At 41.6% G+C, this 12,655-nt stretch overlaps 1 protein-coding gene across 3 annotated transcripts in view; it reads right to left on the bottom strand.

Moving 5' to 3' along the window:
* The window catches only part of LOC310845360 (heparan-alpha-glucosaminide N-acetyltransferase-like), a 168,492-nt gene that overhangs the window by 38,372 nt on the left and 117,465 nt on the right, over positions 1 to 12,655 (bottom strand). For all 3 annotated transcript variants that reach the window (XM_083740437.1, XM_083740435.1, XM_083740436.1), the window contains 4 exons: positions 12,492 to 12,604; positions 9,393 to 9,517; positions 5,112 to 5,238; positions 1,712 to 1,798 (listed from right to left, as the gene is read on the bottom strand). In XM_083740437.1, the coding sequence (XP_083596563.1) occupies positions 1,712 to 1,798; positions 5,112 to 5,238; positions 9,393 to 9,517; positions 12,492 to 12,604 (452 nt within the window). The remainder of the gene's footprint in view (positions 1 to 1,711; positions 1,799 to 5,111; positions 5,239 to 9,392; positions 9,518 to 12,491; positions 12,605 to 12,655) is intronic.

The raw sequence follows: 12,655 nt of genomic DNA, 5'->3' as shown, positions 1-12,655 counted from the left end.
ATGGCTGGGCCTCTTTTTTCTCATAAAGTCACTCCACAGGCAATATTAAGGGACAGGAGGGTCACAAAGTGAAAAGGTCCACACAAGCTGTTTCTGATGCAACTTTGTTTCTTACACAGAGAACTGGACATATAAAATATTTCTAGAGGGACTAGTTGTGTTAGTCCATCGCAACAAAAGCAACCAAAAGTCTTGCAGCACCTTAGAGATGAACAAATTGATTGTGGCATCTGATGAAATGGACTCTGGTCCAGGAAAGCTTACGCCACCATCAATTTGTTGGTCTTTACAGTGCTGCAGGACTCTTGGTTGCTTTGGCCATATGGAAAATGTTGCCCTGCAGTGAAAACATCCACAAGGATTATGCAGGAAAGACTCAAAAGCAGGATGCTAAATAATTGCAGATTCCTGCCTGCAGATCTTTCTTTCAACATCAACATTTCTGGACCCAAAGAATACCATGCAGTATTCCATTGTTGAAGTTCAACACCACAAGTCTGAATCTGGCTAGTAGTATACAGATGGGGTTCTACTAGGAAATTCCATGGGAGCTGCTCTCTATTTGAGGAAAGATGGGACAGAAAAACAAAGGAACATATTTAGGGTGCATTAAAAAACACCACTCCTATAGAGGAAAAGTGTTGCCATCCTATCAGAAGTCAAGAGATAAAGAACTACAAAACTTTCAGAACACATCTGAACACATCTGAAGGTATCTGTATCAGAAAGTTTTTAATGTTTGACGTTTTTATATGTGTTGGAGAGCGGCTGGGGCAACCCAGCTAGATGGGTAGGGTTCTACTACTACTACTACTACTACTACTACTACTACTACTATTATTATTTCATAACTGTCCCCCACATAAAGTTCTACTGATGTGCCTGAGGATGATCTCCTTTCAGAACCACTTTCCTACATCAGACTAATAGATAAATCCCTTTGGCCTCTGTGGTCTGGTTCTGACACAACATTGAGACAGATTTCATTCCTAGGGAATGCAATAGCGAGAACAGAGTGTACCATCATCTCTTCACTGGGGGATATGCTTTCCAAGCGTCAAGCTACATATGATGCTCAGCCAAGTAAATGTTTTTTCCCAAAGGTTTTTTTAAAAATACCCGAAGCAGCTGTGGGAAGTACATGAGTGTGGAGGGCTAGCAGGATGGTGGCACTTGTTACTTTTCCCCATCTGAATTGCCTTTTGCTCCATGCGGGGAAGAGATGAGTATCCATCCACTGGGGGGTGGGGGACAGTTCAAGACAGGGTAATTTTAATGAGATCAAACACCCACAGGTAACGGGATAAGCAGCCCCTTCCTCTCAGCATGAACATCTGGAACAGACTGCTGCTTTTTACTGTGGCTATGAGTAAAAACTTAGGGGTCACATCCACCTGACTGCACATCCATCATGTGCAGTTTGTCTCTGATGAACAATATTGTTCCATGTACCTGCCCTTCCTCCATTGTTCCATAACCAGCTGGTGGCTTCAAATAGCTCTGCAAACTGGTCCTATTACTGTCCCTTGCCCATCACACACCCCAACAAAGCTAAGGGAGGCATCCATTCTACAGTGCAGAGTGTACCTTCTCACAACCCAGCTGCCCATAGCTGCTACTGTGTGAGATGAGGAACATCTGGTCATGTGAATCCAAAAGAACCTCGTGTGTACAGTGCATTGACCACAGCACTTTTAACACGTCAAATTACCTGAAGTCCAAAGAAAGCCATCAGAATGGAGTTGATTGTACCCAAAATGCCTTCAGGATCAAAAGGTTGAGTGGTTTTGTACAGCTCCTAACAGGAAAGAAAACATTGCTTTGGTTACTCAAAACTCCCAAGATCTAAAACAGCAGGCAGTCTCTCAATTTACAATATTACAGGTCACAAAATAAATGTTGGCCACATAAGACAATGTGGCATACATCCAAATTGTCTCACTTCCTTAAATATGCATATCTATTCATTGAATCAAACACAGTCATTAATGCAAGAAGTTCAGAGGCAGCCGGCTCATTTGTTCATTTATCCTGTGCCAGAAAAATGTAACTCCCTTTTAAAAATAAATTACCATTTCTATACCAAAGACATCCAAACAAAGGCAGATTTAGGGAAGCGCAACCAGTTTGGTTGCACTGGGCCTGGGCCCTGGGGGGGGGGGGCTGCAAGGGACACCACAACTATGATTTAAAATGGAGTATGAGAGGTGGGCGGTAGATGAATTTTGGTGTGGCACAGCGCACCCCTGAAATTTGAGACCCCAATGTTCGCTGCTGATCCAAATCTTTTCTCTGAAGCGATTATACAAATACAAATGTTATATAATTGTTCGCTTCATTTCATCCCCCCCCCCATTTATTTTGAAGCAATAACAAAAACAATAACATTAGGAATAAGCAGGCATCACATAAATGTGTACCACTGATAGCAGTTCATATAGCATTGTGGTTAAGAACATAAAATATAAAACGGTATAGAAATTATGTGAATAATAATAATAATAATCACAGAAGCCTCAACAAGTTGCCCATAGAAATGGCAGGCTAGTTACAGATTTGAGACATGTGGTGGTTACCAGTCAGCTTTCTTCACAAGGTGTTTTTAAACTCTTGGGAGGTTTACAGCAGCTATATGGGAAGCTGACAATACCAGTTATAGGGGTTTTTTGGCGGGGAGAAGTGTCAACTAAAAGCAGGGAATGAGGAAAAAGAGGTCCCCTCTCAAGTCTTTCCAGCTTTACTAATTTCAAATCATTGCACACATGCAAGTAACATGTATAAAAACACATGTACGCCAGAAAAGTGTGTATAAGATACATGTATTAGTGAAAATAACAGGGGGGATGCACTATATTAGGGGAAATTGCTTTGCAAAAAACTGCAAATTGGGCAAAATTGCAAAAAGAGAGAAAAATTTTGCACTAAAATACTGATTGATTTTCACCAAGAGCACATCCTTGCCTGATATTGGGTCCTTGGCCAATTCTGTGGCACTGGCAGTTAAAGGATATCAGATGGGGGGGGGACAATTTGGGGACCCACTGCTAGCCAGGATTAATAAATATTCTGAGCTAGATGGGCCACTGTTCTGATACAGCGTTGTGAAAAGTCAGCCCGCTTGGAGATTCAAGACCAACAAACTTCCCAGAGCTTCCTATTGCTCCCTGATCCTTATATACCTAGAATTTTACTGTACTTCGCTGCCTTTTAGCACTGCCTTTTAGTGCATAGCCATCTAAATCATTCCACAGAGCAATTGAGCAAAAATGTATACAGAACTAAAAATCTACAATTTTCTGACAGTAAGAACTGTTGCTTAGCTGTCCTTGAGGCGAACCTAGCCTCTCTGACTTGCCAATCCAGAGGTTAAAAAGGAACATGGAGAGAGCAGCCAATGTAGTTTGTGAGAGTTGCCAGCATAGCATTGTCACCGGGTTAGGCTCTTAGTCCCACGCTGCCACTCAGCCTCCTTTCACTGCCTGCTTTCTTCCCACAACTGTCTTTACTTCTGTTGGTCTGCCACTCCTGTTCCTAGCATCACCGCAGCAACGGCGTTCCTTCAGCATTCCAGAAGCCAACTGCCTCATCAGAACGGCAGAGGAAGGGATGGGCTTACTGCAGCCACTTTATGGGAAAACTGGTAACTCATTAGCCTGCGCCCTGACCCTCTTAAGAAAACTAGTTGCTGTCTAGGGCCTCCAAAGTATCAGAGAGAAAGCATTTTATTGCCAGTGCCAGTAGTTCTTTTTGTAGGCAAGGCACCCAATGACAGAAGATCTAAACACCACTGTGTTTGACAAGCTAGTTTGATTTCTTCTTCTTCTGACTATTCAAAAATGGCCAGCTGGTAGCCTGCTAAGCCACATACAGCCATCAAGTGGATTTTAACAGGCCTCTAACAGTCCTCCTAAATTCTAAACAAGACATAGGAAACTGTCTTATACTGAGTTAGGCTATGGGTCCATCTAGCACACCATTACTTAAATTGAATGGCAGCAGCAATCCAGGGTTCAGACAGAGGGTTCACCACCACCTGGAGATGCCGCGGATTCAATCAAGGACCTTCTGCATGCAAAGCAGATGTTCTATCAAAGAAGGGGGGAAAGCAAAAAGCTCACGCACAACTTCACTTTTCAGAAAAAGATAAATGTTTGCAAGGCAGGTGCTCCACTTTTCAATGCCCCAGCTCCCTTTTGGATTTTGTACGTCACGTGCAAATGTATATAAAATGCTGGACACTGGAAGGTGCTAGATGATGCCAGCTTCTTACTATGGAGCGCAGAACTGCTGTTAAGTATGGTAAGTTGTTTCATGCAACAAAAGACACTTTTAGAGACTGGGGGACTCTCTGAAGATTACAGTGGCCCTTCAAGGATACAGAAATTAGAAACGCCTGATCTATATATCTAGCAACTTGAAAATTATACAGTGGTTCCTCGGGTTACAGACGCTTCAGGTTACAGACGCTTCACGTTACAGACTTCGCTAACCCAGAAATAGTAACTTGGGTTAAGAACTTTGCTTCAGGATGAGAACAGAAACTGTGCGGTGGCGGCGCAACAGCAGCAGAAGGCCCCATTAGCTAAAGTTGTACTTTCAGGTTAAGAACGTACCTCCAGAACGAATTAAGTTCTTAACCTGAGGTACCACTGAATTTAAAAGGAGATCAGTTTCTAGAGACCAGGAATTAATGCTCTGTCAAATGTTCTTAATACACAGAGGTATTAACACTTCCTGAAACATCTGGATTAGAGACAGGACAGACGGAGAGCATTTGTCCAGCTAAATTGTGGTGTTTCTTATAATATTTTATGCAAAGGTAAATCCCAAAGAGCTGAGATTGCTTGTGAACTTGACTCTGAAACTCCTGACTGTCAAACCGTAACACTGCTTTCACACTAGATTTCTTTCATCCTCTGGGGGTGAGGGGGAAAAATCAGTATGATAATGGTGCCACAATAAGTGTTCCTTTTGTTTGGCTGCACCTGGCTAATGTCTGACAGGAGAAGGAAGGGAATGGCTAAGCGATGTTATCATATAAAAGCCAAAGGCCAGATAAGCCCAGCACTTACAAACACTTCACCAAGCCAGCCCTGCAGATAATCAATTACCTTACATGTAGGGTAGCGATATATGTGGTCCTCTCCAAGCACCAACTTATCAATGTACCCCGCTGCACCGCCAGTACAGTTGGGGTATTTTCCATCATCTCCTATCCCCCCAGGGCCCAGGTAACCTCTGCAGAGAGAACACACAATATTAATTGCAGCTGTCAGTTTTCCAAGCACCGGAACTGATTTTATTTTTCGTCACAAGACCAGTCTGATATGACAAGAATTTGAAAACGAATTAGTGAGCTTATTTTCAACTCCTGAATAGCATTTACTACACATGCACCATTAAGTGTAATGATCCTTTTGATCTCTGAAAGCCAAAAAGCTCTGTTAATTCTGGCAATCACGGTTTTTGTTGCCTCTCTGATCTTCCCCCAGAATGAGATATAATTTTTAAAATGCATTAGAATACGGCAATCTGAAAACATGCTTCCCTAATTGAGATGCACCATCTGCCGCAAAATATCTACAAAACACATCTCTACTAATTCAAATGTTTAATGTGCCTTTGCTTTTTCCGTCTCTGAAAACAGTGGAGGATGGTACCATGATTAGAATATAAAACCGGTTCTATTGTGTCAATATTTACTGTGTGGATTCATCCCCAACAAAGCTGCATTTTCCCACAAAACAAAATTTTAGCGTTTACTCACTGAAAGTATATACACTCAGAATGTAACCCTCAAATTTCAAATATTGCTTTCCAAGCAGAAAACAGATATTGTTTACCTGTTGGCAGGGCTGCAACTGCACAATATAGCTGTGGGTGGCAATAGAGGTATAATAGCATTTTTAAAGACAAACTAAAATCCCCATGGTAGTGAGCAGACATTTGTGTTTATCTCTGGGTTTGCCATATTTTGAAGAGCAAAAAAGAGGAGACATTTGCCAGCTTCTACTTTTAACTATGGATCGTGATGACAACTTTGCCCATGATAAAGAGGATGTGTCCTGGAAGCAGAGGACATATGGCAACCCTAATGTGAACCCATCCTCTAGCTGGTTATTATGCAAGAAATGGTTAAGAAAAATGTGTTGCTGGGCTTTGGGGAAGCCTAGTCTGCTGCTTGTAACGCTCTTAAAATGGAATATGGGAGATTTTATGCTCACTTAACTAAATTAGATCCTGCCTGTGGCAAAACGATCTTGGGTTGCAGTAAGGAATACTAGAGCAAAGAGGCAATGGTTACTCACCCTTAGCAAACTGCAAACCAGCAGTTACTCAAATCTGTCTCCAGCATTTCTTGGAAAATGCAGAACCTTGCCTTGTGAGGCACACAGTAGCCTTAGCAAAAATTGTAGTTCATATGTTTGCAAATTCTGCATGTTGTGTCTAAACTGCAGGTGCATTTCATAAAGTCATCAGGAGGATGAGCCACTCAAGGCTCGCTCCAGAAAACCGCTAATGTGGTTCACCAACGCTTGTGAGAATGAACACCCTCCCTAGAATCCTACAAACTTAACAAATCAAGTTAATTCCATTTGCCTATGACTGGCGCTATAGAAAACTTAATCTGAAAACATGGAGCTAGTTTTTCACACATCTCCCCAGCTGCAGTTTCTGCACAGCTCTTAAGAGCGTGTAGAATGCATATTCCATCACTCACTTTATGCTAAGCTGATTCCACTAATACAACTGCACATATGTGCATGAAATTGGTACCAGATTGTCAGTGCTTAGAGTGGAAAACATAGGAGTTCTGGGTATTGAAAATTCATTCAGCTAGGCTTCTCCTAATTTAACTTTTTTAAAGGTGGCAGGAACACCATTTCAACAAATGATGCAAAATGAAGAATGGGTCAGGATCATAGCCTTAAATGAAGAATGGGTCACAGCCAACGTGGCCATGTTAAACCTGGCTTCCACCTCTGTGCATGAAAGTATGCATTTCTTCTTAAATAGTTCAGAGTCGTGGTCCAATGTTCATTGGGGAAAAGAGTGTTTTATTCCTCGAGAAGTTGATGTGTGTGATTTATGACCACATATTAGCTTCCACGGAGTGAAAGAGATTAAAGAATCACACTCTGTCATGAGCAATCTGAAATGGAGGAACAAGCTGCATCCTTCTTTTTTACACTTTCAAGAACACTTCTTTCTATCTATTGTATTTCTGTGGCATATCATTTCCTCCCAATCAACTGAAATCAAGGTGTCACAAGTCCCTTTTATTGCACTTCGGGTGCATCAGAAGAACCTGAACGCTAACTTCCTGTTGCAAGCAATTTTGCAAAAATTCTCTCTACCATTAATAGACAACCAATCACCACCGGCTTTAAATCAATTCTGCAGCAGAAGTATGGTGTGTACAATGAAATGTATAAACAAATAACTATTGACTTTCTCTGTATCTCATATTAAAAATCTTTGCTAACTTGCAGGTGCAAGCAGTAGAGAAACTCTACAAAGTTTACCCAGTTGAAGAAGAAAAGTTTCAAAGAATCTAATGTGCTTCAGAATACTTCATTTTCTAATGGGGTAACTAATGGGGTTGAGTAGAGAAAGATGAACTTTATCATTCCATTGACTTGTGTTGTACTAAGAAATAGGGAAACAACCCAAAGCTCCTTCAACCTCCCCTTAGTGCAAGACTTGTAAGATTCCGGTGCAAAATCTAGGTTACTGTCATAGTACCAGTAATGGGGTAGGGGACGTTACTGTTTCCAATAAATAACTCTTCCTACACAGTTTTTTACTCTCTCTTCACATGCCACGAAAGAGAAGATTGGCTTCTTTTTCACTTCTGTTGTTTTAAGATAACAGCAACATTTATCTGCAAGGGGGAAAATTATTCTGCTTCGTTTTAAGTAACGGGAGGGGGAGTTGTTAAGAGGTAGCAATATAGCTTTGCCTTATTCACTAAGACATGCAAATGATCCCATACTAAAACACAAACTGATACATCTATTTCACACAGTTCTTCTGCAATCCCTTGCATGCACCTCAAGCTGTGTCTGCTGATGGATAGATCATTATTTTAAATGATAAAACAGCAGGACACATAGCATATGACAGCCTTGCCTTGCCAGTGCCTTTTTAAAGGATGCATGTCCTGGGGTACATGAAAGAGCTTGAGAAACACAGCCAAAAACACCCAACAGCGTATATTACTAGGTATGTATCAGTCACAGCAAGCCAGCCCTGTTCCCTCTTCTACAATTCCCAAAGAATAGGGTTTTAAGGGGGCTAAATTCACTCATTTCCAAAATTGGGATTTGAAATTTAACACCACCGACACTGCCCTTCAATTTTCTGTCCAAAGAAATGAGAAATGACAGCACAACCTTAAGGACAAGGAGAGGTGAGATTCTGACTTGAATCTGGGACAGAAGAGCTCTCAAATGTTTCTTAACTGGACTTGGAGAAAGGGCTCAGTGTAGTGGGGAATAAGACACTAAGGCATTAAAAATGACTGCCTGGCAGGTGTCACTTAGAATGGGAGTGGAAGGTTCTTTAGGGTCCAATTATTTCCAACACAGATTGTAAATGGAAGCAAGTCTAATGCATAGGTATGTTTCTACCAGGTCTGGCTGTCTGAACTCTGGTAGATATTGACCGAACAATCAAGCTGGAAAGCAAATGGGCTTTGAAAGAAGAACATGGATAGTCAGGGGGCAGACACTCAGGGAGCAGTTTGCACTGAATCTGAGCAGCCCACTCAGAATTAAAAGCTTTTGAGCACCAGTTACAACTCCATTGGCCCCCTTCTGTCACCTGACCAGTGGTCAGGGCTTGCTAACCAGCTGATATTTTCTCAATTGGAGATAACAACTGGAATATATTTCCTTGACGGAAAATCTACCTGACAAGTGGTGTTTGCATGTGGCAGAAAATACAGCAGTTGCCATTTAAACTGAGACAGACGGAAAGATGGGAGTTTTTTGGCTGGCGTTGGCAGAAGTAGGATGCAAATGTCACACTTTGGGATTCAGGATTGGCACTTGCTGCCCGCTCTCTGAATCTGCTTGTTTCCAATAAGCTATAATTGTGTGCTTGCAAATTAACAGATGTTACAAAGATGCTATGAGCCTCCAGTGCTTTCTCTCTCACTGCCAAGAAAAAGATCCTGTTTGGGGGGGGGGGTACACAGAGAATAGTCTATCACTTGGGAAATGGGTAAAACCATTAGCCTCTTTTTGGAGTTATATACCCTTCATACAATAGGTTGTTTAGGAAATGACCTTTCATGGTAGTGAATAAGACCTTCACAAATAAACTTTTAGAATGCCCTTTTTTCCATTACGAAAATTCTACTCTACTGTGCATTCAGACTTGCTTACCTGGGGCATCCAGGGACAGGTAGCAGGAATGTGAGGCACAGCCAAAGGGTCTCCAGGATCACCATGATTACCCACTCCGGCCAGTAGAGAATGATATCCCTTAGTGGAGCCCACCAGTTATCAAACTTCAAAGAGAAGGAAATTCACAAGATCAGAGATACGGTCAAGAAAATAAATATGGCCACTTCCAGAAGAATGTGTATCAGAACCACTCTTTAACCCCCAAAAGTTTTCTTCCCCCACCTTCATACACATCAATAGGAAATTGCTTTCTTAACTACATGAAAGTGAGAGCAGCAATTAGAATATTAGCCACTTTCTGTCTCTGTCACTTGATTCACATGCAAAAAACCCTGAAGACAATCCATCAAATCAAATCCTAGGCATACCAATGGAGGGAGGGTGAGTGAGCATGCTGAGTGCTCATAAAAAGCCATAAGGTCATATTTATCAAGCAGTTGCCCAGCTACTAGGTCAGTGATTTTGCATGTGTTCAGGCTGTGTGCAATATGCCTTCAAAAAAAAGAGAGAACTTTATTCATCTCATCTCCCATGTGCTAACCAGGGGAAAGTTTGTTGTGAAGACTATAGACAATGCAATCTACTATGCTCTCAATATGTGTCATGGACTGGCTGGATGCAGACGAGTGGTGGGAAGCACCAGCAGGAGAACCCCCAGAGGAACTCCGAGGGGATGAAGGCTCAGAGCCAGGGGAGTGATGGGGGGCATGACGGTGAGTGGTCAGAGGGAGAAGAGGGAGTAGACCGGGAGGAGGAGGTGTTGGAAGATGAAGAGGCAATAGGGTTGAGTGAGCAGGAAGAGGCTGTTGCAGAGAGCAGCTCAAAAGCAGAAGCAGAGGTGGGTCAAGAAGCAGAGTGGAGGCAGGTTGCTGAAGAAGCCAGAGAGTTTCCCTCTTCTGCTGTGACCAGTTCCCTTGCCCGCTGGTCTCCCAGAACACAGAGAGGAATGAAGAGGGCTGAGCAATGAGAGACAATACAAAGGTGCCTTAGGCTGATAAGGAAGGAACCAGGAGAGGAGCCTTAGAGAGTGGTGGGAAGTTGGGGACCTTCAGTCCTCACAATTGCCTCACAAAGGCAAGAAAGACGTCTTGGGAAGAGTTGCTGGGATCACTAGGCCTGCACTGTTTTGGTTTCTTTGAATAAAGAGCTGACTTTACTGACACCAGGTGTTTTATAGCTACGTACTCCTGACTCCAGCTCCTGACAATATAGCCCTGAGGATGGTGGGTACAAATTGGGGGGGGGGGATTTAGTTCAGTCTGCAAACCAAAACATACTTGCACTTTTTCCAAGTTATGCAATACAGTTCTCCAGCCAACTAATGGTTCAGTTCATTTTTTATGCCATCCTTCGTTACTGGATCTTTATTAACTGAGTATTTTATGCTTGGTGTGGTCACCCAAATTCATTCCTGACACAGATATGCAAATATAAATTGGGAAAGGATTTAGCTACACACATCGTTTTAATTTGGGGCCTGTGCCACAACACCCATTGCCATCTCTAATGCAAACATATATGTAGGCAGTTATTAAAAGACAGTTATCCAGCAGCTTGTAAAAGCTCTATTGAGTGACTGCAGCCTGTTGTGTAATTACATACTTAGCTCATCAGCGAAGTATTTATCATTATTAGCTGATCATTATCACTAGGAGAAGACACTAGAGTCTGCTCTATAAATACGCATTTAAACCAAATTTAAAACAGGATCGTCCAAGTCAGAGATAAAAGGAAATGGGGGGAGGGAGGGAGGAATGAGGTCACGCAGTTCACTTGCTTGCCAATGAAGAAATATTATTTGTAACATTCCCTCTAATTTATGTCTTGATCTTCTCAGACTGGAAGCCAATGGAAGCATCCCCGTTTTTCAGAGGGTGAAGACAGAAACAAAACACTCATCACAAATGGCCCTGCACCCCCAGTGCAATTCCAGATTTCTGATTTGCCTTACATACACATAAACACAATACCAGAAAGTCAAACACTGGTTTAGCTCCTCCCCTCAGTCTCCGGGCAAGCTATCCATTTTAAATATATGTATTTAAAATCGAATGCATGTCATATGATCATTATACACCTTTATTGAATGGGATTTGCATAAACAGCTATTGGATTGGGCTGTGTGAGTTGATGATGGAGAAGGTGCTAGCCAATACATTCCTTCCATTTTCTCCTAGTAATTCTTCACACTGAACTGCATTGAAAATATGCAGAGCTCATCCCAGGAAAGAAAATGTGAGGGTGCTTTCAACGTGGCCTCACTCGTCTTAACATGTTACTTCTGTCTTCAACCTGCGAAACCTAAACATGTACACAAGAAAACCTTGATAGAAGGTGCATGTAATAAAATCTTGATGTGCTTTTCCTACGGAAAACAGCTTCGGTAGGGTGGGTGGGTGGGTGGGTGGGTGACATATACAAGAGAACAAGCCGAATAATAATAATAATAATAATAATAATAATAATAATAATAATATAATATTTTATTATTATTATTATTATTATTATTATTATTATTATTATTATTATTATTATTATTATTTCCACTATTATGATCATGGTATTTAGCAAAATCAAGCTGCATAAAGGAATATCTAAGTTATGTAAAGGGTGGGTTGCCTTTATCATCTGTAAATGTTGACCTCAGCAGCTTTATATTTTTGCTTGTATAAGGAAGATCAAATAAAATTGCATGTGAGTTCTTCATTATTAACAACAGGGGGGAAAGATATTCAGTACAGTCATATAGTAAATAATACCTAGTTATCTAACTTGTAAAACTTGTGTGGAAATTCAGTTTGTGAAACCTTTGAGCATAATATACCTCGCTACCAAGAGGAGAGTAAGCAAGGGCATTGGTTACAGTGTAGCCAAGGTAAAGGGACAATCGAGATTATTTCTGATTGAAATTGAGTGGTGCCAGAGAGTGCGATTATAGGTAAGAAAGTCAGCAGTCCTGGAAACTGGTAAAATAGAAGACATTAATAATATGAGGCTAGCTGGATGCCACACACATTGCTGGGTACTGAAAAGTGAGCAAGGGTATGTTTTTCCAAGCTCAGTCCCATTGCATCTCACCTGATAGCTGCCAAGGTCTTTTAAGCAAAAGAAGGTCTCCATCAAAGCCAAAATGAAGTAAGTAAATCCAAGACGCTGCAGAACACCTGGAATCCTTGCCCAGCTCCATGACACTGTAGGTACAAAGCTGAATGTTACATATAAGACCCAATTTGAGGGGGGAA

Source organism: Podarcis gaigeae, assembly GCF_964106915.1.
Source record: "Podarcis gaigeae genome assembly, chromosome: 5".
NCBI lineage: Eukaryota > Metazoa > Chordata > Lepidosauria > Squamata > Lacertidae > Podarcis > Podarcis gaigeae.
Note: the sequence above shows the minus strand (reverse complement) of the source record. Positions and strands in the feature narration are given on the sequence as shown.